Source organism: Tricharina praecox (assembly GCF_024521635.1).
Source record: "Tricharina praecox strain CBS 144465 chromosome Unknown BZA05scaffold_20, whole genome shotgun sequence".
In the NCBI taxonomy this organism is placed as follows: Eukaryota; Fungi; Ascomycota; class Pezizomycetes; order Pezizales; family Pyronemataceae; genus Tricharina; species Tricharina praecox.
In genome coordinates this window covers 583059-608641 of record NW_026250422.1, presented here as the reverse complement: position 1 = coordinate 608641, position 25583 = coordinate 583059, and the positions used below count along the sequence as shown (strand labels likewise).

The 25583-nt window shown below is 54.4% G+C and overlaps 11 protein-coding genes across 11 annotated transcripts; 4 read left to right on the top strand and 7 right to left on the bottom strand.

The window, feature by feature from the left end:
• Positions 1-117: 117 nt before the first annotated feature.
• On the top strand, positions 118-2596 carry BZA05DRAFT_404622 (P-loop containing nucleoside triphosphate hydrolase protein). Its single transcript, XM_051484328.1, has 8 exons — positions 118-323; positions 388-429; positions 488-548; positions 610-638; positions 705-785; positions 889-1147; positions 1212-1748; positions 1800-2596. Exons 1-8 carry the CDS (start codon positions 291-293, stop codon positions 2342-2344), a joined length of 1587 nt encoding a protein of 528 aa, XP_051337608.1. The 5' UTR covers positions 118-290; the 3' UTR covers positions 2345-2596.
• BZA05DRAFT_404620 (SecY subunit domain-containing protein) lies at positions 2597-4660 on the bottom strand. The gene is made up of 6 exons (XM_051484327.1): positions 4523-4660; positions 4320-4420; positions 4186-4248; positions 3943-4126; positions 2883-3879; positions 2597-2826 (listed from the first exon to the last, which is right to left on the bottom strand). The coding sequence occupies exons 1-6, from the start codon at positions 4530-4532 to the stop codon at positions 2754-2756; spliced, it is 1428 nt and encodes a 475-aa protein (XP_051337607.1). The 5' UTR covers positions 4533-4660; the 3' UTR covers positions 2597-2753.
• A 131-nt stretch (positions 4661-4791) lies between these two features.
• On the bottom strand, positions 4792-6843 carry BZA05DRAFT_404618 (uncharacterized protein). The gene is made up of 4 exons (XM_051484326.1): positions 6467-6843; positions 5784-6380; positions 5457-5716; positions 4792-5393 (listed from the first exon to the last, which is right to left on the bottom strand). The coding sequence occupies exons 1-4, from the start codon at positions 6684-6686 to the stop codon at positions 5061-5063; spliced, it is 1410 nt and encodes a 469-aa protein (XP_051337606.1). The 5' UTR covers positions 6687-6843; the 3' UTR covers positions 4792-5060.
• A 2-nt stretch (positions 6844-6845) lies between these two features.
• On the top strand, positions 6846-8931 carry BZA05DRAFT_356350 (transcription initiation factor TFIID component TAF4 family-domain-containing protein). Its single transcript, XM_051481411.1, has 2 exons — positions 6846-7874; positions 7944-8931. The coding sequence occupies exons 1-2, from the start codon at positions 7010-7012 to the stop codon at positions 8609-8611; spliced, it is 1533 nt and encodes a 510-aa protein (XP_051337605.1). The 5' UTR covers positions 6846-7009; the 3' UTR covers positions 8612-8931.
• BZA05DRAFT_404614 (uncharacterized protein) lies at positions 8932-11348 on the bottom strand. Its single transcript, XM_051484325.1, has 7 exons — positions 11050-11348; positions 10777-10975; positions 10691-10704; positions 10283-10633; positions 9897-10229; positions 9182-9826; positions 8932-9122 (listed from the first exon to the last, which is right to left on the bottom strand). The coding sequence occupies exons 1-7, from the start codon at positions 11179-11181 to the stop codon at positions 9048-9050; spliced, it is 1749 nt and encodes a 582-aa protein (XP_051337604.1). The 5' UTR covers positions 11182-11348; the 3' UTR covers positions 8932-9047.
• Positions 11349-12257: 909 nt separating this feature from the next.
• BZA05DRAFT_446865 (uncharacterized protein) lies at positions 12258-13085 on the top strand (the record flags this gene model as incomplete). Its single annotated transcript, XM_051487110.1, has 2 exons — positions 12258-12964; positions 13034-13085. 2 exons carry the CDS (start codon positions 12258-12260, stop codon positions 13083-13085), a joined length of 759 nt encoding a protein of 252 aa, XP_051337603.1.
• Positions 13086-13152: 67 nt separating this feature from the next.
• Positions 13153-16400, bottom strand: BZA05DRAFT_121186 (uncharacterized protein). Its single transcript, XM_051478684.1, has 6 exons — positions 16278-16400; positions 15523-16157; positions 14567-15451; positions 14054-14502; positions 13749-14005; positions 13153-13702 (listed from the first exon to the last, which is right to left on the bottom strand). The coding sequence occupies exons 2-6, from the start codon at positions 15976-15978 to the stop codon at positions 13284-13286; spliced, it is 2466 nt and encodes an 821-aa protein (XP_051337602.1). The 5' UTR covers positions 15979-16157; positions 16278-16400; the 3' UTR covers positions 13153-13283.
• A 396-nt stretch (positions 16401-16796) lies between these two features.
• Positions 16797-18299, top strand: BZA05DRAFT_404598 (uncharacterized protein). The gene is made up of 5 exons (XM_051484324.1): positions 16797-17110; positions 17255-17354; positions 17466-17696; positions 17770-18058; positions 18140-18299. The coding sequence occupies exons 1-5, from the start codon at positions 17021-17023 to the stop codon at positions 18222-18224; spliced, it is 795 nt and encodes a 264-aa protein (XP_051337601.1). The 5' UTR covers positions 16797-17020; the 3' UTR covers positions 18225-18299.
• BZA05DRAFT_404595 (adaptin N terminal region-domain-containing protein) lies at positions 18300-22332 on the bottom strand. Its single transcript, XM_051484323.1, has 9 exons — positions 22092-22332; positions 21920-22032; positions 21738-21825; positions 21663-21676; positions 21552-21595; positions 21191-21480; positions 20806-21140; positions 18795-20749; positions 18300-18736 (listed from the first exon to the last, which is right to left on the bottom strand). Exons 2-9 carry the CDS (start codon positions 21933-21935, stop codon positions 18626-18628), a joined length of 2853 nt encoding a protein of 950 aa, XP_051337600.1. The 5' UTR covers positions 21936-22032; positions 22092-22332; the 3' UTR covers positions 18300-18625.
• A 104-nt stretch (positions 22333-22436) lies between these two features.
• BZA05DRAFT_404593 (uncharacterized protein) lies at positions 22437-23261 on the bottom strand. Its single transcript, XM_051484322.1, has 3 exons — positions 22907-23261; positions 22729-22827; positions 22437-22665 (listed from the first exon to the last, which is right to left on the bottom strand). Exons 1-3 carry the CDS (start codon positions 23061-23063, stop codon positions 22598-22600), a joined length of 324 nt encoding a protein of 107 aa, XP_051337599.1. The 5' UTR covers positions 23064-23261; the 3' UTR covers positions 22437-22597.
• A 295-nt stretch (positions 23262-23556) lies between these two features.
• BZA05DRAFT_446861 (N2,N2-dimethylguanosine tRNA methyltransferase-domain-containing protein) lies at positions 23557-25583 on the bottom strand (the record flags this gene model as incomplete). The annotated part of the gene is made up of 4 exons (XM_051487109.1): positions 23557-23574; positions 23627-24223; positions 24282-25180; positions 25238-25583. The coding sequence occupies 4 exons, from the start codon at positions 25581-25583 to the stop codon at positions 23557-23559; spliced, it is 1860 nt and encodes a 619-aa protein (XP_051337598.1).

Here is a 25583-nt window from a genome sequence, read left to right as displayed (position 1 = left end):
TCTTTTGTATATCGACCGATACCTACTAATCGAAGTGATGACACGATAATCCAGATACGCCCGGTGTAGCCACCACGTGATTGCGGTATCGACGTATGTAGAGTGGCTTGGGCCAGGATACCATCCTGGTCCGGTGCGGTGTGGTCGGCTCGTCATTTCGCCAACCTAATTCCGCCGCCTCACTTCACCACCACCTCCAACCAATACAGTACCTTCCCCACACCAAACCAACACTACCATCATCACCTCGAACGGCCTACTAGAACGAGGCATCTGTTGATTCTTTCGATATGGTGACCGATCCCAGGATGACGGCCTCCGAGGTATGTTCTCTTCCTGCCCGCCCAAGCTTGAGGTGGAGCTAATCGGAGGTGTCGTAACGTACAGGCCTTTGCTATCAACGTAGCTGCCGTGACACGAAACTACGGTGTACATGCCCTCATATCCCACCACGAAAGGAAGGAATGAAGTTTAACAGTCAGGAAAGGTCAATCCGAGAATCAAATACAACACTGTGGCTGGTGTCAACGGTCCTCTGGTGATCCTGGGTACGGCAACCACCCTCCAACGAGCCTGGGAGCTTGCGCAAGTGCTGATTGAGTGGAACAGAGAATGTCAAATACCCACGTTTCAACGAGGTGCGCATCTCAGGATACCTGCCCTTTCCTTCGAATCACTGTTACTAAATCAATGGTTGTCCGCAGATCGTCAACTTGACGCTTCCGGATGGGTCGCAGCGTGCCGGACAGGTGCTGGAAGTCCGTGGGAGCAGAGCTATTGTGCAGGTCTGTCCTCCTCCTCCTCCTCCTCCTCCTCCTCCTCCTCCTCCTCCTCCTCTCCTCGCTCTGGGTGTATGACCAACTGCCCGATGCTTACACATTGGGATAGGTTTTCGAGGGAACATCCGGAGTCGATGTACGAAAGACGACCGTCGAGTTTACGGGAGAGAACCTCAAGATCCCAGTCTCGGAGGACATGCTAGGACGTATCTTCGACGGCTCTGGAAGACCCATCGATAAAGGTCCCAAGGTGTTCGCGGAGGAGTATCTGGATATCAACGGTTCTCCGATTAATCCGTACTCGCGCGTGTACCCTGAGGAGATGATCTCGACGGGTATTTCAGCTATCGATACTATGAACTCTGTCGGTAAGTGGAATAGCTAGCTGGTCGGGGAGTGGAGGAATGGTGAGCTGATAATTACGGTGTGTAGCTCGTGGCCAGAAGATTCCGATCTTCTCCGCTGCCGGTCTGCCCCACAACGACATCGCCGCACAGATCTGTCGTCAAGCCGGCTTGGTCAAGGGAAACCGGCCCGACAAGGGCATTCACGACGGCCACGAGGACAACTTCTCCATCGTCTTCGGAGCTATGGGAGTAAACTTGGAAACCAGTCGCTTCTTCACCCGCGACTTCGAGGAGAACGGTTCCCTGGAGCGTGTCACGCTGTTCCTGAACTTGGCCAACGACCCAACTATCGAGCGTATCATCACCCCTCGTCTCGCGTTGACCACTGCCGAATACTTCGCCTACCAGCTTGAGAAGCACGTCCTCGTCATTCTGACGGATTTGTCGTCTTACTGCGATGCCTTACGTGAGGTTTCGGCCGCCAGAGAGGAAGTGCCTGGACGTCGTGGTTACCCCGGTTACATGTACACGGATTTGTCTACCCTATATGAGCGTGCTGGTCGTGTTGAGGGCCGTAATGGATCCATCACTCAGATTCCTATCCTGACTATGCCTAACGATGGTAAGAACACTTCCCCCCACCACTGTACCTATACTGACCGCTCGCATCAAGACATCACCCACCCTATCCCCGATTTGACCGGCTACATCACGGAAGGACAAATCTTCGTCGACCGTCAACTCCACAACCGCGGCATTTACCCGCCTATCAACGTCCTCCCCTCCCTCTCCCGTCTCATGAAATCCGCCATCGGCGAAGGCATGACACGCAAAGACCACGGTGACGTCTCCAACCAGCTGTACGCAAAGTACGCCATCGGGCGTGATGCTGCCGCCATGAAAGCCGTCGTCGGCGAGGAGGCCCTCAGCAGCGAAGACAAGCTCTCACTCGAGTTCCTCGAGAAGTTTGAGCGTTCCTTCATCGCGCAGGGTGCATACGAGAATCGTACCATTTTCGAGTCCCTCGATCTCGCGTGGAGCTTGCTTAGGATTTACCCCAAGGAGCTGCTCAACAGAATCCCGGCTAAGATCATTAATGAGTTTTACCAGCGCTCCAGCGCCGCGGATAGGAAGGGGAAGGGGAAGCAGGGGAGTAAGGACACGAGGGACTCCGCGCCGAAGCAAGCCCCGCAGGAAGAGCAGTTGATTGAGACGTGATTTTCTTGCTTATTGCTGCGGCTGTTACCTAGTAGTTACCTATTGCGTGCGTTGTTTCTATCATTCGGATTCCCTACCGCTTGGTTTTGTTTCTACCTACTTTTTCACCGGTTCGTTACTTACTGGTGGGGTGTGCGCACATTCGCATTGTGATTACGATCTCCCGGTGAAGTTCTACCAATACGAATGGATTAGAGTAGGGAGGGTCAACCATTGTCTAGTCATGAATCAAACATGCCATTTGCACTGCTCTCCGCCGAGACAGCATCGCTCACATAGTCATAGAGGTTTTGTTTCTTCTACATTCATACAAAAAAGCGAATGGAAACAGAAAAGCGCGAAAAATCAACCTTATTACACCCCACCCACTTCGTTAACACCCATGGAAATTTTAGTCCCAACTGAGAATCTATGAAATGAACTGCCCAACACCACCGAGCTCTCCCTCCTTCGCCGCGATCTCGAAGTATCCGTAGATAATGCTGCGATGTCAATTAGTATTTAAGCCAAGGTAAAGTAGGGATAGGAAGAAGCTTACGTTACAGCCAACAAGATACCAGTTCCGGAACCAAGGGCCCCACTAAGATCCGAGACAACAGAGAGCGCACCGATGCAGGCACCACCGAAGGCGGCGGCGGTAGGGATGACGCGCTTGAGTTCCTTATACATGGACTGTTCACGGTGTCCGGCCATAACGAGACCCTGCTCCTTAAGCTGCTTGGCGACGTCGCGGGGGCTGGAACCGGAGACTTCAATCCAGGTCTTGGAAAAGATGGCGCAGGCTCCGAGCATGAAGATGATGTAGAGCGCGGTGTGGACGGGGTCGAGGAGCGCGTCGGTGAAGTTCAAGGGAGGTGACATGTAGTACGCGATTCCGGAGGTAGCAAAGAGTTGCGCAGAGCCCTCCTTGGGCTCCCAGACGCCGAGGAGACGGACCAGGATGTTGTCGGAGAAGCGGGAATACAGCATCTGCGAAACGAGGAACACGTTGGAGCTCAGAGCGGACTGCAGCATGATCGGCATGTTGCTGGTGTAGAACAGGCGGACGGGGTAGGTTCCGCGCGAGCCACGGTACTTGCTCGACTTGACGGGGATTTCGACGCGGAAGCCTTGGAGGTAGATGACCGCGGCGAAGACGACGAGGGTCGCGATGAGACTCATCACGTTGGGGAGGTTCTGGCGGTAGAAGGCCTCCTTGAGCGCGCGGCCCTTGTTGTCCCAGGTCAGGAGCAGGTGGAAGAGAGCGATGACGGCTCCCTCGAACTCGGGTCCACGGCCGGTGTTGATGGTGGTCGGGGAGAACGCCTTCCAGACAATGCTCTCGCAAATGTTGGTGGCAATGAAGAGCGAGATACCAGATCCCAATCCGTAGCCCTTCTGGAGGAGCTCGTCCAACAGAATGACGATCAATCCGGCGACAACAAGCTGCAGAACCAAAAGCAAGCAAATGCCGGCTCCGAGGTCGCTAGGCTGTCCGTAGAGTCCGGTAAGAACGTAGACGGTAGCCTGTCCGAGAGAGAGGATGATAGCGAAGACTATTGAGGGTCAGAGGGAAAGCTCATTCCAGATGCGAGTCGGTGGATTTGGAGTAGACATACGTTTCTGGGCAGTCTGGTACAGCTCACGGTCGGACTTCAGGTCGAGGTTGACATCGATCATGTGGGTACCGGCAAGCAGCTGGAAGATCATTCCGGACGAGATGATTGGCGATATACCGAGCTCCATTAACGTTCCTCGATTACTCGCCATCATCATTCGCAACCAGTATAGCGGATCGGATGACTACATCGGCGTTGTCAGTACTTGAGCTCAGGCATCTCTCGGGGAGCTGTCGATCATACATCTGAGGACACAATTCCGTATAGTGGCATTTGACTCATGACCAAGAAGATCAGCAATGTCAACTGCGAAGCAACCACCAATGTCAGCTACAGTACTCCAGAACTCTCTCGGTCGACGGGAATCGAATGCTTACACCTGTCCACATCATGCGCTGCTGAAAGGGCACCTTCCGCTCCGGTGCCGCAACCTCAGGGAGGTACGGCACGAAGGGCTTGATGATATCCAGAAACCGTACTGTTGGCGAAAACGCGGATCGTCAGTTCAATTACGCTCGGACACAGGAAACACAGCAAGCTTGCTCGGTAGAGAGATAGCATCGCGAACGGGCCAACGTACAACCAGACATGACGAGAGCAATAGGCGGGTGGTCCGCGTATGGAGGGAGGGAAAGTAAGAAAGAGAAAGGTTTGGACTGTAGAGAAGGAAGTCCAGATATGGTTCTGTGTGTTCGGAGGTGATGGATTCTTATGAGGCGGCTTCAGGAGAAAGTTGGCCTGCCAAAACTTAGTTTTTGTGAATCTGGCCTCTCAGCCCCCGTGACTAAGCTGAACCACGCTAACTAGCTATAGCGAGGCGCGACGGAACACCACAGAGAACACGTCTTTGCCGCCTTCTATGTGCATGAATTTACCCGCAGTAGCGGTCACAACCTCTCACTCATCATGACATTTAACTCCCCCGGCCCCGAACCCCCGGGAATATTAAGGGACACAGTAACTAACATACACGGACCAGGTATCAAGTATCGGAAAGTGGTCATAAAAATACAAAGCTGAAAGAATGCAGGCAAGCAGACAGCACAGATAGAAATGAAGTCTACTCTATTATACATACAAGAGAAGAAGAAAAAGAAGATATCACGTTCAGCAATCCCTTACGATTTAAAAACCATCATGCCCGCTCCCACACCCGCCGTCGCAATCCCGCCTGCAAGGAGTAGAAGTCGCCAGAACCTTCCGCCGTTAACTGGGGGCACAGCATCAAACTCGGCTTCAAGCCTCTCCGCCATCTTCTCCTTAGAGAACTCGCGGATAACCCTCTCTCTACCTTTCCTACCCATGGCCTTGATCTCGGTAGGTGACATCTCGAATAAGGCCTGTCGGATAACTTCCGCCCATTTTTCGGGGTTGTTGGGCCTATTCCAGCCAGTCACACCCTCTGTGATGGTCTCCAGAGGACCGCCAGAGTTCTGTGCGAGCACCGGAAGCTGACAAGGCCCGTATCAGTACGGGGGATTAATCCGGCGAGCGGAGGGTAAGAGGGCGCATACCTCGGCAATCAAAGCTTCCAACGGTACGATGCCGAAATGCTCACGCTCCGGAGTGTACAACAACAATGAGGATGCCTTGAGGAGATATGCCTTCCAGCTGGCCGGTATGGACAACAAGAACAAAACGTCCGTGTCTTCTGGGATCGAAAGCGACGTTATGAAGTTCTTGCAGGTGATGTGCTTGAAGCCGTAAGACTCGCAGAGGGTGGTAAGTTCATGATGATATGAAATGTTTTCGTGCACACGAGGGTCGTAACCGCCTACAACCCATGAGAAAGTAAGGACACTGAACTCTCGTGGAATGTCTCGAATAAGAATCAGTCATACCCGCAATGATCAATCGAATCCTTTTCCTCTCTTCCTCCGACAGGCAGGCAAGCGCCTTAATGCCCACCTCGATGTTCTTCTTCCTCTCGAACCTATTGATTGAAAGCAATATCTTCCGTCCATCTCCGGCGAGAAAGCTAGGCTCATCATCCTTGAGGACACTTTTTCTCTCGGTAACATCAACGCAGGGGTAGACCACGTGAGGCACCCGCTCGATCCTGGGAAATGCGGTCGAGAAGACACCCCGAGTGAAGTTCGAGTTGACCAGAATGGTACTAGCCAGCCCGGTTGTGACTGCCTCGATCCAATCAAAGGGGATCCTGTACAGCGATTTGATCAAGGACGTGCGGGACGCGAGTAGGTAGTCGGGAAAGTGGCAGTAGAAGAGCACCGGAATGTGTGGTGCGAACAAGTAGAACAACGGAATACAGGCGGAGAGTTGGTCGATGAAGAGACAATCGTAGTTAGAGATCTCGTTCGAGAGGATCAGCGAAGCGACCAGATGGAGCTGGCGAAGGATTGCGCAGAGGATGTTGAATCGACCGAGAATATTTCGAGGGACTATCGAGTTGCCCGAGACGCGGATGGTCAAGGTTCCTACAAAAATGACAGGCAGACAAGCGTGAGTTACCGTTGCTACAAAACACGTAGAGAGATCCGGTGTTGCTTTGGGGGAATAGTACCATTTCGGGCTTCATCAAAACAGTGTCGAGAATCACAGTGAGAGGTATAGACAGTAACGCTGTGGCCTCGGTCTTGCAACCCGACAGCAGCGTCCACGACGAGCCGCTCAGCACCTCCAATTCCCAAATCAGGATGGATGAAGAGGATTCGTTTCCTCTTCTGTAGTGGGCTTAGTGGTGAAGGCAGCATAGCTGGTTGAGGTGGGTGGTTGGAAGCCATTCGAGGGATCGTGTTTGGCGGACGGGGGGAGCTCTAGAGAGCTGTAACAAAGAGCAGAGCGAATTCAAAAACGATGATGACACGCGAAGATGGCGGCTCTGTGGAACGTATCGCACTAGGTAGTTAGCGTCGGGTAGAGTGGTTGCGTGCAGGTCGCGACTCTCTGCAACTAGCGGACACTGGACAGAGGAGACTCGCCCACCCACCCAGACCCAACCGTGCCGACGACATCACGACCGCGCCGACTACCTCACACTCCTCCTCCCCCCATCAACAACACAAACAAACTACCACCGCGCACTCGTGTAACCATCACCGACATCATGGAGAAGCAGCAGTCGCCATATCCCCCTTCGTCGGGTCCCCCATATCAACCTCCCCCACCTCCTCCACCTCCTCAACAGCAGCAATCGCACCCGCTGCAACAACCTCAACAGCAAATACAACAACCACAATTGCAACCACCACCGCCTCCGCAGCAACAGCAACAACAACACTTCGTACCACACCAGTACTATCACGACCAGTCGCATCCTCAATTCCAACTACAGCTAGCGCAGCAACAGCAGCAACAGCAACAGTACCAGCAGCAACAGCAGCAACAACAACAACACATGATGCCGCCCCCTGCAACCACGAATCCAACCTCTAAGCCGATCGACCCCACCGATCTCGCCGATGCCCTTACGTCTGCTGGTATCGACTTGAAGGAGGAGGAAGCGCGACTGGCGTCGGGCGGCAACTACGCGGCAGCGTACAATGGCTACCCCGGCATGCCGCTCTCGCAGGAAGAGGTGAACCGACAGGAGTTGCGGAGACGAGCGACAATTAAAGCAAACCATCTCAACGACCCCTTCCTGAACGCGCAAGTCCTCTCAAATCGACTTCTTAACAAGACCCGGAACGAAGGATGCACGGCGTTTACTATCAGCGATCCCACGATGCCAGCCCACAAGGAGAACATGGACATCGTCACATTGCTGTCGCTTGCCTGCCGAGAACGACTGAATTCGCTCCTGACCAGAAGCACCGCGTTGGCTCGAGCACGACGTCGACCGCAGACCACCATCACCGGCGAATGGGCGGATCGCGTGATGGGTGTCACACCGGAGATTAGGCCCAGCGCACCCCCGGACAGTGCTGGCAGCATTCCCTCCGCGATCTCCCCCGGCAGCAATCCGTTAAAACGTAAGATATCAATACCCTATGCCCTCACGATTGCCGAACCAATGCTGAATGGGAACCCACAAGTTACAGGCTCCTTTTCAGTCGCAAACGGCGCCACGCCCGCTCCCGGAGGCGGCATCCCCACCGCCAATCTACAGAACGAGGTTGCGATCGCCCTGCGCCAGCTGAAGCAGAAGGAATGGGAGGCGGACCAGGAACGCCTGCGCAAGAAGGCGAGACGGGAGCAACTGGCGGCCGGAGGCACTCCCACTCCAGGTGGCGGCGGCGATACTACTCCTGGAACCCCCGGCGGCGATTCCCCGGGCATGGGCGAGCGCAGGATCTCGGCGAAGGAGAGCAAGAAGCAGGCGGCAAGCAAGATCGAAGAAGCGGCTTCTCATCGCGCCGCCAATCTTACGGCAAACATGATGATGGGTGGCTTCGGCGGCTTCGGCGGACTCAGGAAAAAGAAGAAGACGTACTCGTGGATGACGGCTGGAGGCAATGCCCCGGGAGGTGGAGGTATGGGAGGACCGGCGAGACCGGGCCCTGTTGGCGCCATAGACACATCGGTCGGCCAGGCCAATACTGGCTCTGAACTGGGAAATCTCACGTGGACCGGACAGAGGTTGGGCGTGTGGAGAGAGGATGGCGAGCGTGGAAAAGCCATCCAGATCAGGGATTGGGTTGCCGCCTTGGAGGGAGACGGAAGAGTTGGTCGCAGGGGCGTCATCAAGGCCTACCTGCGGATGAAGTGATGAATTTCCAGTTTCGTTTTCTGTTTCGTTTTCTGTTTCTGATGGAAAATACTTGCCATTACATGATCATGGCGAATTGAGAGAAAAAAACTCCTTCTGCATTTGATGTTTCGAAAAAAGTTTCGGTGCAAAATATCAGTTAGCAACTTGTTTTTTTCTTTTTTTCTTTTCTTCTTTCTGCAATTTTCTGCTTTGTTTTGCTTTTCTATTTTTACTGGCGTTTTAATTCGGGATGTGTTTGTTGGGTCAATTGGCTGGTCATCCATCTGTTTGCTGCTTTTGTACTATAGGTTTCTTTTTTTTTTTCATTTCCTCTTCGTTAGGTCTAAATGCAATTTGTGTATTATTATGACCTATCCGAGTGATGCCGAGGGATTAGGTTCCATTTCATACCACAGTAGTCTAGAATCTAGATACATGCACAGCACTCATTCACTCAGTTCCACCCGCTGATGGCCCCATCAACGATATCCCGGTACTCCTGCTGTGCCCGAGCCATCCGCATGTAAACCTGCCATGGTGGTTAGCAACGACAGTTTGCAGACGATGGATCATTGAAGGAGTATCTACCTCATATTTCGCCTCCAGCAACTTCTTGACGTTCGCATCGGTCGTGGGATATGCCACAGTACCACTCTGGCTCATCCGGTCCATAATACTCCACAGATCCTCCGTCTCCCCCTTCTCATTCACGCTTGCGGCCTTCGCGCCGAGCATGGCAGCGCCGAGCACGACAGCGTCCTGGATATACTTTGGAATAGCGACGGGCAATCCCGTAGCGTCAGCGATCAGCTCCATTAACAGCGGGTTCTTGCACTGGCCGCCGCTCATGAAGATGCTGGTGACGCTGTGGCCGCTCTTGTTGAGCACGTCGATGATGTGCCGCGTCTGCTGCGCGATGAATTCCATCGCGGCGTAGTACTGCAGCGCGAGGTCGTCGACGGAAGAGTCCATGCTCAGCCCAACGATTGACCCTCTCATATTCGGGTCTGCGATTGGGCTCCGGTTGCCGTGCTTGTCGCCGTAGAAGAATAGGTGCCGCGCGAGGTGGCCGATGTGGGGCGCTTTCTGCGAGGTGCGCAGCGCAGAGAGGTGGCTGTTCAGGAAGTCGAAGATGTTGGTGGGCGCGGATTTGGCCTGTGCGAGGGCGGAGCTGTACGACGGGTGCGTCGTCAGGACATTGTGCAGGAGTGCGCCGGTGGTGCTTTGTCCGCCCTTTTTGTTTCCGGAATGTGAGTGATAGCCTGTGAGGAAGTATGTGCGGACTGCGGATATAGCAACATACCTCAGCCAGCCACCTCCCCTCTAGCAGCACATCCCTATACGGCCCCCAGATTCCTGGCGCAAATACGGGGTCTTTGGACATGACGAGATGGCAAGTACTCGTGCCCGCGACAACCGCGAGCCGGTGGAACGCCTGCTCCACCGAGTTCTTTGCGTACCCGGCTTCGAGGGCCTTATCAGAGATGTCGACCTTCGCACCCACGCTACCGACCCAGCCCGCATAGGCGTCGATCACTCCGCTGCCGATCTTGACGCCGGGTTGCAGTCCAAGTTCCTTCGCCGACTTCTCGCAGAGGCCGCCAACGACTTCGCCGGCGGAGGCCCACAGGCCGTTCTAAACACCCACCCGTCAGCTAGCTGCAAGCCCTAACAGCGTGAAAGATCAACCTCGCCGTTAACACCGCCCATCTTCTTATAATTATCCTTTGCCAGCACCTCAAGGCCTATTTCCTTCAAGAAATCTTCCTGCCACCCTTTCACGCTGCCGTCGACACCGACGGGCACGTAGCCCTGTTTGCACACGGTGGAGCAGAAGCTCCGCGTCTCCCGGCCCGTGGCGATGTGCGTCAGTGCGTCCGGGAGATCGTAGAATTTGCAGCGCGCGAAGAGCTCCGAAGGCATGTTGTTCTTCAGCCATAGCACCTTCGGCGTCTCCATCTCGATCGACATCTGCCCCCCGAAGTACTTGAGCAGGTTGTGGCCTGTGTTGTTGATAGTTTTCGTTTCTTCTTTGGGACGCTGTTTTCGCCATCAGCACCTGGTCTCTTGTAATATTTGCGGAGGAGGAGGTCCTACGTGGTCCATCCAAACTACGCATCATCGCAAACCAGATCAGTATACATCCCACGCATCATCTTCGAACCAGAGTAGACGCCACATACGAATAACATTCCTCTCGGTCTCCTTAAACTCCGGCCCCGCCACCGAAATCGGCTCGTTAGTCTCCTCATCGAGCACAACCAGCGAGCACGTGGCATCGAAGCCAATGCCCTTCACCAGCTCCGGGTCAATATCCGCCTTCGCCAGCGCCGCCTTGCTGCACTGGCAGATCGCCGCCCAGATGTCGTCCGTGCTTTGTTCCTGGAGATTGTGAGTGCTTGGTTACGGGGGGGAGGGATGGCGGGGCAGGTGGCCGGTGGGACGGGGGCACACACGTAGTAGTCGGCTTTTTCGTTCCAGGTGCGGATGTCTTTCGACTCCACGACCAGGATTTCGCCGGCCGATGAGGTGATGCACACGCGCGCACTGCCGGTGCCCACGTCCACGCCCATGTAGTAGGAGCTCATCTTGGTATGTATAGTTCGCGGACCCGGGATTGCGGGGGAAGGGGGTCGCTGGGGAGATCTGCGTATTCGGAACGAAGCGTGTGGGGAAACAATTCGATACCGCGGGGAGAGAGTGGCGATTACGACGAAAACACTCAAAGACGACCTCGCAGTCGCCAGGCTTTTATATCTATTCTTTACGCCCTCCCTCCTTCCCCCGTCCCTCCCTCCCTCCCTCCCTCCTTCCACCCGTCCCCAAGTAGGTACCCCATTTGGCGATCGAGCTTCACGGTCCCCAGCGGTCCGTAGGTACTTTAATACTCCAGATCAACCACGCATCGAAGGCCGCTCCTACATAGCTTACATACATACAGGCACACATGTTTGATAGATAGCGAAGAGTGGGGTGGCAGATCCCTCCCGGGAAAAACTAGGCATGTACCTATCATACATAGGCGGGGTTTTAGGTTACTGGAAACGGAACTGGGGCCAATTCAGCCAGTGGCCCGTGGTTAGGCCCGGTGTCGGGGGCGGATAAAAGCCTAAAGGCGAAGGCGAAGGCGGAGACGACGCTAAAATGCTTACATACGGACTCCGGAGTGGCTGTCTGTGTCACGGTGACGAGTGATCGGCAGTGATGGCTGGGAAGATCAACGGGAGGATAGGGAGGATGAGGGACGCTATGTACAAGCACTCGTCGTGATCATTCCTCAGCAGTGAAGCGTTTGTAAAGGATCGCTGGTGAAGGATCCTTCAAGCAATCGAAAGGTCAACTACCACCTACCCAAGTATGAGGCACCTACGACAACCTTCATTACTGTAGAATAGGAATTCAAGAAGTACGCAGAAGTGTGCCTATTATTGCAAACCAAGAATCCCTCACAGCGAGTGAAGAAATATGAGCACAAATATATCCCAGCCTCTCATTCAGACTCGAGCCAGGCCATCTTCCAAACCAGATGCAACCACTTACCGAGTGACATACCATGTTTCATAGACCTACGCCATACCTACTGCTTGTCCCGCATTCCATCCCCAACACCCCACTACAATCCCACCCCACCACCAGCATGTCCACCACCACCACCACCAACACAATGTCCACCGAGCCCGTAATCCTGCTAACCGGCGCCTCTCGGGGCCTTGGACTCGCAATCGCCTGCCACCTGTTAACGCACACAACCGCGAACCTCCACCTGATCTCCCGCAGCGCCATCCCCCTCGTCTCCCCGCGCATCAGCGTCTCCCTCCTGGACCTATCCCTGGACACCTCCGCCCCCCTCGCCATCGCCACCTGCCTTTCCGTCTGGGGGCGCCTCGACAGCCTAATCCTAAACCACGGCCTACTCTCCCCCGTGACGCCGCTCTCGTTCGCGACCGCCTCCGCCTGGCGCGCCGCATTCAACACGAACCTGTTCTCGCACGTCGGTCTGTTGGCTGCGGCACTGCCATCGCTGCGTGCAGCGCCTAACGGGCGCGTGGTACTGGTGTCCTCCGGCGCCGCGGTAACCGGCTACCCCGCGTGGGGCGCGTATGGCGCGGCCAAGGCCGCAATGAACCACTTGGTGCTGACGCTGGAGGCGGAGGAACCGCGGCTGACCGCAATCGCGGTCAGGCCGGGTGTGGTCGATACGGAAATGCAGAGGGAGATTCGAGAGGTGCATCAAGCGGCGATGGGAGCCGCTGGTGAGAGGTTTGTTGATGCGCATAGGGACGGGAAGTTGCTGGCGCCGGAGGTGCCGGGCGCGGTGGTGGCAAGGTTGGCAATGGGTATGGGGAGGGAGTTGGGAGGGAAGTTTTTGAGGTGCGTGGTTGCGGCCCCGGGAAGAGGGGGGGTGTTCGCGTTGCGAGGTGTGGGCTGATGAAACGATAGCTGGAATGCCGAGGAGTTGAGGGAGTTTCAAGACGATGCGGTAGCAGCTTGATCCGGTCGATGAGCTCGAACAACTCACATGTACTCTGGACTGCGCGGCCGGCGGATTCACTATAGACGGATTGACTATAGACGGTAGAAGTCACGATATAGCTTGATTTGAATTGGTTGGAACCAATGTTGTAGTCTACGGTAATGATCTGTACAGACAAATACGCCTCCCAAATGTCATTTTGCCATCCGGTCCTGCCTAGATATGATGCGGGTACTGATATCCCGACTGCGCCGGCGGGGCATACTGCGCAGGTCTCCTACGTCCCCTGGTAGGCTCTCTATTCAGGAGCCCCCTCACCTCCTCGAGGTCCTCATGACGACGGCTGCTCTCGCTATTGGTGCGAGCAAGAGTCCGCGCGTCATCCCCGCTGGAAGGCGGCCTGCTGTGAGTATCGGGGAACTGGGAGCGGCTGTGGTGGTCGGTTGCGAAGTCAAAGTTCAAACCGCCCGTGTTGGTGTTCTCGTGGACGCTCGGGGCGGGTGAGCGCGAGGACTGGTGGTCCCAGCGCTTGGCGAGCTTGTCGTCGACCGCCTTTTGCATATTTGATTGCGCGAGCTCATCCGGGATCGCGACGGTGTACATCGGCTTGCCGACTTCACCGAGGGCAGGGTCACCTATTCCAGTCAGCGAGCACTAACAGACAGAAAAGGGTGATAATACCTCCACCAGGAGCATAGATGGGGATCTTCTTGAGGATCGCCACCAATGCAAGGATGAACTTGTTCCGTCGCTGGAGAGCGAGGGCTTCAGTGATGGTCTCGCGGAAGCGCAGTTCGATCCGTAGCGTGAGCTTATCCAGGTCGTTGATTCCGGCGACTTCGACTTCAATCTCGGGCTGGAAGTCACGGCTGTTTTCGCGGACAAAGAGCATCAACTCCATCTTGAGCGTCTCGATGTCTTCTACCGAGGTATCGAAGCTATATTTCATTAGGTATGCCGTGAGCATAAAGAGGGGACTGGCTTACTGCACGGGAATCATCAGCTGCTCCTGAATGAACTTGGACCGTGTGATGTTCTCGACGATCTTGGTGTTCAGCACGTTGTTGGGGATCTGGGTCGTCTTGATATTGTCGACTCTCTTGAACACGGTGAACAACAGCGAGATGTGCTCGACGACGTATTTCTTGTCGTCAATATCCACTCTATCACCAACGTCATAGGGGTCTGTTGAAGTCAGCATGGCATTCTCTTTGCATTGCCGGAATATGAACTCACGTTTGACGAAGAGGAAGATGCAAGATCCCAAGATCTCCTGGGCCGTGATCGCAAAGACGAAAGACATGCTGATGAGCACAGTACCAGCTCCTGCGATCGTAGTGCCAACACTGGACTGTTGCGCAACGACAAAGACCAGAATCATGATGACAAAAACGATGAAGGAAAGGACATTGTCCAAGGCACTGATTGCATTATCCTAAGTTGGTCCATCAGCACTGGACAATACCGTCTCCCGCTCAGATATGTAGGGAGGTACTCACAACATCCTGCATGCTCTTCGCAACGTGTCGGCGCTCGGTGCGGAGCTGAGTCGTGTGCTGGATCATCTCTTCGAGAGAGACGTCTCCATTGTTATCCCCGTCCAGCGAGTAAAAACACTCCTGCGCCTGGATCTCAAGCTCTGGCCCCATCACTTCCTTCAGGTCGGCCAGTGTCATTGCCGAGTGATCCTCAGGAACAAACGACATCCAGATGCGCCTTGCCAGTGCCTCGGAAGACTTCTTACCGAGGAGAGCACCAGCAGTGACAGCATACGCCGAAGCTGGATTGAACGCATTCTTCTGGCCGGTGACTTCCTGCGCCATATTCCCAAAGACGCTGGCGACCTTACCCTGGACCATATTGACGCCTCCAAGGATATTCCGCATCGGCGTTGCTGCACCACTCGACTTCTTATACCCCGGAATACTCAAGGCACCACGGATTATGTAGTCCTCCTCGGCAAACTCGCCGTATTCGGGAAAGATGTTCCTCGAGACTTCGTACAGCTGTGACAGGAACTTGACCTTTTCCTTGTTGGTCTTGATGCGCTGGGCGAACTGTCGGCGGTGGTAGTCGACGGACACGATCTGGATCAGGAGTTTTTCGGCCAGCCAGAGGAGACTGGACACCAGGCAGGAGATGAGAACTTTGTTCATCACCGTCTGCCATGGCTTTTCGATGCGGACTTTGGTCATCAGTGGGAGGAAGGAGCACAGACTGGCGACCGCCCAACCGACGAAGGAGAGAGGAAGCTCCAGTGCCTTCAGCACGAGGGAGTATTTCTTGACACCGGAACTGATGACTCCGACGAGCGTCTGGAAGATCTTTGGAAGAGCCTTGGCGAATAGCTTTGACACCCAGAGGGAGCACCAGACAATCTCCAGCTGCATATCGAAACCAACGAACTTAGCTTTCACATTCGCACGACCAGCAGGTGCATCGAGGAATCACTCACCCAAACGAAAAACCACACCATCCTAACACCGCCAACAGAAGCCTTCGGAGCAGCATAAACGCCGACCAGAATCGGCACGAGGAAGCACAGACTCAACGGCAGAATGTAGAGCATATACCTCGTCACAATAGAGAAGTGTAAGATCCTACCATACACTTTTCCCATGGTAGTGAGGGCACCCTCCTCCTCGGTGAAAGAGTTGTCGTCGGTGTGCATCCGGCGCCGCCCACGGAACGCGGGAGCAGCGGCAGCAATTGGCTCCTCGAGCTGTACATCCGGCATGGTCTGCCCTGCTCGGCGAGCGCCAGTGCTGGCGTTGGTGCGGATCGGAGTGAGTGGGATGTTGACTACGTGCTCGTCCATTCTGGATTGCTGCTGCCGGGTGCTGGGATGGGGGCTGAGACCGTGAAGAGGGAGGAAGCCCTCGTGCTTGGGGGAGGTAGGAGATTGGACCATTGTATGGGTCGGTCAATTGAGTTGGGTGGTGAATGTCTGTCGATGGGGTTGGATTGTTGTTGAACTGGCCGGCCCGCGGTGGTAGTATGTTTGTGGATGGTATGTGTGGTATGGGTTTGTGTAGTAAAGACTGTGATATTGTCGATTGATGTATGTAGGACGGGGTGGAGCTGAGGTCTCTGCTTCTCACGATTGCAATCAGCAACTGTTTTCACTTCCACATCGGGAGAAGCCTGCTGGTTCCCACCAGGGCGACTGCCATGACATCAATCCCGCGTGAGCTGGAGGTCAACACTTACATTTATGTATCACCACCACATAACCACGAGGAAGAAACGTCAAGTCGAGACTAGGAAACCCGGAAACGAGCAACAGAGGTAGAAAGAAAGAGTGTGGGTTCACAACTGATGCGAAAGAACGGAGGATCTCATAAATCTGGGCATCCCATTGTTTAACTACCACTATATACAAGTCGCCAGGAAATCCCAAGCAGCAAGCCTGCAACACTGCAAGCCACAGGGGTGCTTTCTCGCATTCGCACCCAGGCAACCTAACCGTGAGGCATGGATTGGCGATGAAGATCTTTCTCGGAACCCTGGATAGTGAGGATCCCTACGGATGTTCGCACCAGGAAGCAGCAATGTTTATATCAAGCCTGGTCTCCAAAGCGGCCTAGCGTGAAACGCGAAGCAAGGAGCCCTGTCTCCTTCACGTTTTTTTTCCTAACGGCGGACTCAGTCCAGGTCTAACCGTCTGCGGCCGTAGCGGCGTTTTACCCGGCTGCTCGGATAGCCGGTCGTGACGACATCGATCGGGCATCTCCCTAGAGCAACTCACCCCCCGTGCGCTGCATTGATCGTCAGGTCCCAACCCAGCCTCCTCGCATATCGCATTGCATCTGCGAAATCAAGTTCAAATTACTCTAGAAGATCTCCACCCCCCCTCGTACCCCCGTACCCCCACAAAGAACGAAGGAAGACGGTTAGACAGTGCGCGACAATTGCTATCTAGAAGCAAATCCACCCATCAATCCAACCCAAAAATGCAAGCAACCCAAGCCCGAACCCAAAAGCTCGCCGACAACCTGCGCACCATCATTTCCCGCGTCTCCGCGGTTCCTACTAGCCGGCAGGTGCGTACGTACTCCTCCACCCCACCCACTCGAGCTAGATGAGCCGTCCGTCCAGCCGTCCAGCCGGTCCGCGGTCGGGAGCCAAAGCAAGAAGCAAGCCAAAGAAAAGAAAGCTAATCCATTCCTTGCGGATACCGACTGCAGGTGCGTCTAGTAGCCGTCTCGAAGCTGAAGCCCGCGGCGGAGGTGCTCGCCCTGCACACTGCCACGGGACATCGCCACATGGGCGAGAACTATGTTCAAGGCATGTCCTTCCCCATCCCTATCCCCTTCCCCATCCCTATCCCCTTCCCCTTCCCCTTCCCCTTCCCCTTCCCCCCGTCCTGATCCACCTCTTACACCTTTATTTCAACAGAGCTCCTCGACAAAGCCGCGCAACTCCCGCGCGAAATCGACTGGCACTTCATCGGCCAGCTGCAAACCAACAAGTGCCGCAAGCTAGCCGAGGAGATCCATAACCTATGGGCCGTCGAGTCCGTGGACACCTGCAAGAAGGCCGATGCGCTGGAGAAGGGCCGGGAGGCGCTCACGGCGCGGGAGCCAGAGACCAGTAAGCTGCGCGTTTACGTGCAGGTCAACACTTCCGGTACCGCCCCTCCCCCCGCACCCCTCCACCTCCCCCTCCCCCTCCCCCGCTGACCGTGACCGTGACCGTGCAGGTGAATCCTCGAAATCCGGCTGCGCGCCCACCGACGCCGCCGGTATCGCGCGGCACATCCGCACCGCGTGCCCGCACCTGACGCTGCAGGGACTGATGACGATCGGGAGCATTGCGCGGTCGCAGCGGGCGTTCTCGGAGGAGAACGAGGACTTCGTGCTGCTCGCGGCGACGGCGCGGGGTGTTGAGGAGGAGCTAGGTCTGAAGCTGCCCGAGGAGCAGCTCGAGCTGAGTATGGGCATGAGCAGCGACTTCGAACAGGCTATTGCGGCGGGGGCGACGAGTGTTAGGTACGTTGGCTTGGCTGGTTGGGCTTGGGTGCTGGTGGTGGTGGTGGTGGTTGGGGGATACAGGCTGACAGGAAGCGGTAGGGTCGGAACGGCGATCTTTGGCGAAAGGCGGCCGAGGCAGGGTGCTCAAGCTATGATGGATGTGGTCACTGAACAGAAGGCTTAGGCGTGCTGTTGTGCTTTCTCATAGAACAATGCTTAGAGGTTGGTTGTGTCGTGATCACGAAACCAAGATGAGGTATATGTACTAGAATTCCGTCATAGCAGACGGGATTACAAGTATCATACAATGCAATGAGCCCCCAAGCAAACCCTTTGTGGGGATATACAGAGTACGGGACTCTCTCAAAGCTTAAATAGAAGAATCCATTACGCACAAAAAGAGAAAGAAAGAAGGGCAACCCAGGAAATGATGTACCGCCTTCGACAGAGAGAGAAAAAGAGAAGCAGCTACATAATGTAGGTAGCTCGTACAGAAACAGATAGTAGGAAAAGAAGGGTGTTGGAACATTACAAAAAGTGCAGGTAACTTTACGCCCCCCCACATACAACCCCCCCGCTCCCCCCTCACCGTAAGTGGTCAGGAGGCGGGGATCCCAATGCCAAACGACCCTCCATAACCTTGAGCAAGATCGGAGGCACTCCTTCGTCCGTTGCTCTGACGGTGACACGGTACATCTGCACCCACAAGTAGTCAGCATGCCATCCACCTTACAAAGGAGGGGAAGGGACTCACCCCAGTCTCAAGATTTGGCTCGACCCTCAAAAGACAGCCAAACTTCCCGCCCTCGAGGGTATGCAGTACACTGGCACAGACAAAGTTCTTCGGATTAGAGTCGACGCCATCGAGCACGCCCCAGCGGAACCCCTCGATGACCCGTCGCGTGCGCGGGGGCTCAATCCGGTGTCCCTTGATCCTAATCCCAAACACCTTCTGATACTCCCGGGGGCCGCCACCGATCTGCTTCCAGCGCTTGAAGAAGTCCTCTGCCGAGAGCGCGGCGGGCTCCATGAACTTCGTGGGCACGACCGGAAGCTTGAGCGTGAGCGCTTGCAGTGCCCCTGCGAGGTACGATATCCGGATGGTCGGCGCTTCGGAGAAGATCTTGTGCGCTTCCAGCATGATCGTTTGCTGCGTCTGGCTCTCGGGTGCGACGTTGGTGTCCGGGATGTTGGAGCAGTTTACTACCAGCGCGCCAGGAGAGTTGTTGTTGACGGTGGTGGTGAAGGAGCCGATTGGAGCGGAGGACTTGTTGGTGTAGTAAAGGATTATACAGCCCATGTGTGCCCGGTATTCCGACCGCAACCCAACTTGTATCTGTCCGTCTTCGAAGAGAACTCCTTCCGGTCTGATCAGAAGGCGGTTGTACCCAACTTCCCAGTCGGGACTCAGATGGGCCGCCGAGGCAAGGTTCACTGGTGGCTTCTTGGTAGTGGTGGTGGTGGCGGTGTCACCATTGAGATCGAGACCAGCGAGCTCCTGTGTCGGAGTCAACGCACTTGGCTTCACGGGGCTGGACATGCCGCCGTTGGTCGGGGTGCCCGCTCCGTTCGTAAACGTCCGTTTCAGGCCGCTGTTCAGAGTGAGGTTGAATTCCTTCTTCTCGACGTTCGCGTCCTTGCCTCCTATGACCCAAGTGCGTTTGTCGCTGGTTCCCGCATGCTTCTGGTGCAATCTGGACAAGAGTGCCGATGCACGCTCGGGAAACGGCGGCATTTCGTCACAGACCGTCCGAAGCAGGTCGTCGGTCGGTAATGTCGCAAGCGCGAGGTATTCGCATGCTCGTTGTTGCAGCTCGGGATCTAGGGTGTGGCTATAGGCGCGGAAAACTTGCAGGAGTTGCGGCTTGATCTCCGGGAATAGGTTGATGAACTTTACAAAGGAGGAGAGTAAAATCGCTCTAGTGATGGATGAACATCCATTGAACTTGGACTGAAGCGCCAGAAACTGTTCGATGGGACTGCATCCGGGATGGTCTGCAATGAGATGGCCAAATTCTCCCAAGAGGTACCCTCCAATCTTCACCAGTGTTTCATGGCACTGGGCAGCTTTGAGATGTTGCAATATATTCTGCGCTGCATATACTTGGAGCTCCTCGTTGTTTGTGACGATCTGAATCACTCGCTGCCACACCTCATCGCTCACATGATCTCCAGCCATGCTGATGAGGCGAAGAGAAATGTCGACATACCATTGGTATTCAGTAGCATATTTCTCGGTCAGGATAGCTATCTTCAGCACCATCTCCTCCCGAATAGCGAAGTCAGCACCTTGCAGATACTTGAGGAGTTCTCCAACGATTGCGGATGCGTTCGTAGGATCGCACATGCTGTAGAGCAGGTCGAGGGCTTTCCTCCGAACACTGATGTCGCGATCCCGTAATGAGCCAATGATAGTATTCTGATGCTTCTTTATTGGCTCTAATGTCTCCGAGCGTGCGGCAAGATGCGTCATGGCTTCCAGCCCCAGATATCTGACGTTGGTTTCCCGGGAAGTGATGAATCGGCCAAGTCGGACGGCTATCTGGGTCATCAGGCCGGTCTCCGAGTCCAGATGAATAGCCAAGTTAATGGCCTCAAACAAGACAGCATTTTGTGCATTATTCTGTTGCACATTTTTGGGTGTGTCCGACGCAGTATCGAGGATATTTTGTAACGATTCCCGGATCATGTTTTGGATGCTGACGTCCTCTAGCAAGCAATGGGGTTAGCGGCATGAACCCGCGGGATGTCAAGACAATCCGTACCTGAAGGTGGATAGTATTGGAGAAGTCTTAGTAGCTTAACCTGAATCCATGGGCAAGGGACCTTGTAGTATATATAGTCTTGGGTGTACTCGTTATCAACGACAATGCGCTTCAGCCGATGGGCAGCTTTCACATAGCTAGTTTGGTACGCCTCGGGATTGTCCTGCACCAGAGCCATGACCAGCGATGTTACCGATAATGCAACACCGAGGTCGGGATCGTCCATGATGGAGATTATGCGTTCCGCCCACTCATTCTGGATGATACCGGGGAACTTGCGGTACAATCGGAGGAGCGTCAGGGCAGCCTTCTTCTTGACGAACGATTTCGACGTCCTATACCATCAATTAGCTTCGCCGAAGCTAGCCAGTAGGGAATCACGCACGGTGATATCAGCAGGCGATGAACATCGGGACTGAGTGCTTCTCCCATCTCCCTCCCTCCTACGTTTGCGATGGCGTGCAAGGCTAAGCAGTTATTCAGCTCATTGTTGTCCAGCAGGTCCTTCTTGATGCTGTTGACAACCAGGTGCAAGAAATCGTGCTTCTCGTTCAAAAACAAAGTGACGGCGAGATAGCCAATTTGTTTTTCCGAATACTTCGTCGCGGAGACAAGATTCACGGCTTCGAGGTGGCCAAAATCGACGTTCCATCCCAGGATATAGATATAGAGAAGCTACAATTCGGAGAGTTGAGTAAGGACGGCACTCGAAGGAAGAGCAGGAGGAGGCGTATAACGATAAGTACCTTGCAGACGTATTTTTTCTTATGGTAACCATTCAGTCCGCCATCTTCTCAGTAATATAGCGTCAGTGCCCATCGTAACCCCCGGATTTCAAGGAATTGCCAAGTAATTGCCTTTGAACTTTTGCCTTCGGAGATATCAGCGTATAGTTCCGCTAGCATATGATGCGATGGTGGGGCGCAACTAACCGTATGTTTGCCAGCTCTTTGTTGATTCGCTTCTCCTCGAGTTCTCGTGCCCGCGCGTTTCTCAAGTCCGCGATGAACTGAACCAGCCCTACAAGCAGCCACACCACAAAATCAATTGCCGCCCCCTGGGAATGCTACTCCGGCTTTGAATTGCCGAGTAGTACAGGCTGGTGTGTGCGTACCGCGCATGGACGACATGACAGCGCTTTCCGATGGGTAGCCGAGCTGAGCGCAGCAACGACGGTAGCTCTGGAAAGCTCTCGGAGGGGGTCACGGGCTATCTATCGGTGCAGTCCTATGATCCTTCAGCACTCCACGCGTCACGAACTCCCGTGACACTCCCGAGGAACATACCGGCGTCAAATTGCAAGCTGGAGTACGGCTCGGGGATGGGCCACGCGGAGGTGCGTTGAAAAGGGACGTCGCCACGTACGAACGGAGTGCGCGAATGCCGAGAACGTATCCGGATACCGAGCCGCGTTGAGGAGGCAGTGGAAGGTCGAGAACGCAATTGCTGTACGTAAGTGTTGAAGCGGGAGTGTATGTAGGTCGTATGTAAGCTGATGGAGAGTCGGCAGAGCAGATGGGAGCGGAGTCCGCACGCACACTAATTACAGCACTCTTGGTGCTAGGTACGCAGGGTACACGATGACGATCACGTGCGATGCATGGTTCGCACATTTCCACACGTATCAACAGCTTGGATCCTTCAAAGTACTCGAGTGACAACAAATTCGTTCGTCATGTATAGCTCGGCTCATACCGTAGTGATCCCACACATAAAAGTATACATCTTCCGCATGCTCCAACCCAGTGAATGCTGTTCCAAATTCCAATTACAATTCCCATCCCGCTCAAACTCATGCCTTCGTCGTGAAATCAACCTCTCCTTCCCTCAGCCCAAGTGCGGGGTTCTTCTCGCATGTGCCTACGTTACCACGGACGAATGAGCATGATGCGAAGGACGCAGACTGCATCGGCGGGGACTTACAGGCATCGGCGGGACGCTTCCCACACTCACAGGCGGCTCCTGAGACTTTGTTTTCCTCGGCGGCTCTCTCGCAAGTGCACTCCTGGGCTGGTCGCTTCGCTACCATACATCATTGGCAATCAGCAAATAACTCGATACAAGGAAATCAAAAGAAAAATCGCGACGGTCGAAGACTTACCGCACGAGCACCGAGGACCGCTGAGGACATTCTCTTCTGACGCCTTCTGGCAATTGCAGTCTAGCGCCTTACGCGCTCCGCACGAGCACTTAGCCTGCTCAGCGCAGCTGCACTGAGAACCGTCCTTACGACAACAAGTGGCAGGTTGAGACGACATATCGGATATTTTGTGATGGATTGAGTGTTTGAAGATGGAGTATTCGATGGTGATGAGAGTGGATGCTTTGATACTTCAATACAAAATACGTTGCGCCGTGCCTGTTTATATGGTGAAGTGCCATTTGGGATGCTTTCAAATACGACGGCCGTGATAGGCCGCCAGCGTTGGAAATACGCTATGCCTATTGGTCTAACGACAAACGCATTCAACTTTACGCTTCCTTTAGATCATCAGGCGAGGAGATAGGCTTGTGCACGGTTACAGCGGCTGGCGAGTGAGTCAGGCTTATGAATGGACGTCATGAATGGCCGGCTGAATTGACGTATGCAGCACGAGTGATAGATTATGAACAAAAAGACATGTAATACCACTATTTGCTACAGGATAGAGCCACAACAAGCGTTTACGAACATCCAACACCATTGATTGTAGAAGAACCCAGCCACATATGCTCTGATGCAAACATCTCCCGCAGTGAGGACGATCCACTTCAGCTTGATTCAACCTTCTGAGACATGTTAGCCGCTGCCGCATCCCACTCAAACAATCGTTGGCCTAACCCTTTTCTTGCTTTCCGAGCCTTCATCCTCCGCTTGTGATGGCTTGGTGGTGGATGGACCCGCCCTCGCCATTGGACCCCAATTTGCGGTAGGATTGACCTGATATCTCACGACACCATTGGCCTTATCTTCCTCTTTACCCAACTCCTTGTCGAAGACGATGTTCAGGCTTTCATCCAAGGGCTTCTGCATGATATTGAACCCGGCAGTTCCTTCTTTCAAAGCGTTTTCCTTGCGATCGCCTGCCTTTTGCTCAACCCATCTCTTCATGATTTGCCAGACCACGCTGTGCGGAGCATTTGTTTTGATTGAATTTGGTTTGCAATGCGAGCGAGCGACTTTGTATCCCAACCCAATAAGGGCACCACGTAGCCCCGCATTAGGCGGTGCTTCGCAGCGGACGGTTTTAGACAAGAGGGATGGGACGTGGAAGAAGGGGCTGTCGGCAAGGGGAATTTCCTGGAGTGCCGTCTGCAGCATACCGATGATCCGCGGGATGGTTCCATACGTAGAATCTTCAGCAGGTGGGAGGATCGACAAGAACCGTTCTACAAAGGCAGCGGAGTGTAAAGGACCAGCCCACATTGGACCTCCGAGCTAAAAGGACTTGGTCAACACGCCGTCATGGTCCTTTTATAGGTAGGGAGATGCTCACATGCATCACAGATCCGCACTCAGCGCAATTCTCGCCAACCGTGGGCGCCCTTGCAAGGCCAAACTTCAGGAACGTTCCTTTCCCGTTCTTGTTAGTATTCTCCTTGGCCTTCCCCAACCTCTGTGTCACCCAGGATCCGCATCCCGAGTCACAGTTGTAGACAATCATGGTTGAACTGGCCAATTTCTTCACCTCCGCGGGCCCTTGCCTAATGCGCACCCAAACTCTGGCGTAAAAGTCGATGCTCAGGCTGAGCAACGGTTCGATATACAGGCCGTACTTTCCAGCGGCGGTGGCAATGGAATGCAATATCAGACGAAGTCCAGCCTCATGACACCATTCGCCTTTCACCGGTGTTCCGCCATATAGGGAGTAGCACTTCTCACTGTAACCAGTAGATGCCCAGACGCCCGCATCTGTGCAGGTAACGCACAACAGCCCACCATTAGATACTGCTTGGACAGCGGCGTCCAAGAAGATAGCGGCAGTTCCGTACGGGTCCAGGTCAATGACTTCATATCTGTGTGATTGAGATTCTCCAGGTGACAGGCTATCGTGCGCTGGCGAGAGAACCGAGTACATGTGGTGCTGAGCATTGCCCAGGCTGGGCTTGATCTTGGAGACCGCGTCCGCAGCAGACATCTTTTCGGGATCCGTCGTAGTTGAATGTTTCTTATTGTACTCGATGTTCCTCCGGATCGAGTCAACAGCTGATGGGTCGAGATCGTTGGCAGTGGCCGAAGTGACCATGGGAAGCTCAAGCGTATACCGCAGCGCCCGTAAACCGGTGGCAGAAAGCGCATCGAGAATAGTGAACTTGGGTGGGGTTGGAGTTGCAAGCTTAGTTTCGGGGTGTGTGGCCGGTACTTCCATGATCTTGTCTTCACTCGTCGGTTTGTCTATGTCATAAATTATTACCGGCAACCATCAACTGCGCAAACCAACCACATTCGTACCTCCTTCACTCTTCTCCACCATCACCTCCACCCGTTGCTTCTTCGCGCCTTTCTTGCCATGCCTCGGTTTCTTTTCAGCGAGATATATTTCCGCGAAATTTTTGATTGCAAGAACACTCAAATCACGATTGAATTGTTGGATCGGGTTGTAGAACACCTCTCCCTTAACCTCCACTTCACGGCCATTCTCGTCCCGCTTTATCGTACTCTTGGGGAACAGAACGGTCGCACGGCCCTCCGTGATCGCGGTATATTCGCTACCGTCTACCACAACATCTTTTGAGCTCGCCGGTAGCGGTTTCTCTGGAAGCGGCTCCAGGGTTACAGTGCGCGTGCGCTTTCCCAT

Coding starts and splice junctions, on each gene's coding strand:
- BZA05DRAFT_404622 (XM_051484328.1), top strand. CDS start 291: ATGGTGACCGATCCCAGGATGACGGCCTCCGAG. Junction 1,148..1,211: donor CGATACTATGAACTCTGTCG/GTAAGTGGAATA, acceptor TACGGTGTGTAG/CTCGTGGCCAGAAGATTCCG. Junction 1,749..1,799: donor CCTGACTATGCCTAACGATG/GTAAGAACACTT, acceptor GCTCGCATCAAG/ACATCACCCACCCTATCCCC.
- BZA05DRAFT_404620 (XM_051484327.1), bottom strand. Junction 4,127..4,185: donor ACGGAATTGTGTCCTCAGAT/GTATGATCGACA, acceptor ACGCCGATGTAG/TCATCCGATCCGCTATACTG. Junction 3,880..3,942: donor GTACCAGACTGCCCAGAAAC/GTATGTCTACTC, acceptor GACCCTCAATAG/TCTTCGCTATCATCCTCTCT.
- BZA05DRAFT_404618 (XM_051484326.1), bottom strand. CDS start 6,686: ATGGCTTCCAACCACCCACCTCAACCAGCTATGCTGCCTTCACCACTA. Junction 5,717..5,783: donor GATTCGATTGATCATTGCGG/GTATGACTGATT, acceptor CATGGGTTGTAG/GCGGTTACGACCCTCGTGTG. Junction 5,394..5,456: donor TGGAAGCTTTGATTGCCGAG/GTATGCGCCCTC, acceptor GGGCCTTGTCAG/CTTCCGGTGCTCGCACAGAA.
- BZA05DRAFT_356350 (XM_051481411.1), top strand. CDS start 7,010: ATGGAGAAGCAGCAGTCGCCATATCCCCCTTCGTCGGGTCCCCCATAT. Junction 7,875..7,943: donor CGGCAGCAATCCGTTAAAAC/GTAAGATATCAA, acceptor CACAAGTTACAG/GCTCCTTTTCAGTCGCAAAC.
- BZA05DRAFT_404614 (XM_051484325.1), bottom strand. CDS start 11,181: ATGAGCTCCTACTACATGGGCGTGGACGTGGGCACCGGCAGTGCGCGC. Junction 10,230..10,282: donor TGGGCGGTGTTAACGGCGAG/GTTGATCTTTCA, acceptor GTGGGTGTTTAG/AACGGCCTGTGGGCCTCCGC. Junction 9,827..9,896: donor AGGGGAGGTGGCTGGCTGAG/GTATGTTGCTAT, acceptor GGAAACAAAAAG/GGCGGACAAAGCACCACCGG.
- BZA05DRAFT_121186 (XM_051478684.1), bottom strand. CDS start 15,978: ATGGTCCAATCTCCTACCTCCCCCAAGCACGAGGGCTTCCTCCCTCTT. Junction 15,452..15,522: donor TGGTGTGGTTTTTCGTTTGG/GTGAGTGATTCC, acceptor TTCGATATGCAG/CTGGAGATTGTCTGGTGCTC. Junction 14,503..14,566: donor CGAAGAGCATGCAGGATGTT/GTGAGTACCTCC, acceptor GGACCAACTTAG/GATAATGCAATCAGTGCCTT.
- BZA05DRAFT_404598 (XM_051484324.1), top strand. CDS start 17,021: ATGCAAGCAACCCAAGCCCGAACCCAAAAGCTCGCCGACAACCTGCGC. Junction 17,111..17,254: donor CGGTTCCTACTAGCCGGCAG/GTGCGTACGTAC, acceptor TACCGACTGCAG/GTGCGTCTAGTAGCCGTCTC. Junction 17,697..17,769: donor CGTGCAGGTCAACACTTCCG/GTACCGCCCCTC, acceptor GTGACCGTGCAG/GTGAATCCTCGAAATCCGGC.
- BZA05DRAFT_404595 (XM_051484323.1), bottom strand. Junction 21,481..21,551: donor AGAAAAAATACGTCTGCAAG/GTACTTATCGTT, acceptor TCCGAATTGTAG/CTTCTCTATATCTATATCCT. Junction 20,750..20,805: donor CCAATACTATCCACCTTCAG/GTACGGATTGTC, acceptor ATTGCTTGCTAG/AGGACGTCAGCATCCAAAAC.
- BZA05DRAFT_404593 (XM_051484322.1), bottom strand. CDS start 23,063: ATGTCGTCTCAACCTGCCACTTGTTGTCGTAAGGACGGTTCTCAGTGC. Junction 22,828..22,906: donor CGGTCCTCGGTGCTCGTGCG/GTAAGTCTTCGA, acceptor GATGTATGGTAG/CGAAGCGACCAGCCCAGGAG. Junction 22,666..22,728: donor GAAGCGTCCCGCCGATGCCT/GTAAGTCCCCGC, acceptor GTGGTAACGTAG/GCACATGCGAGAAGAACCCC.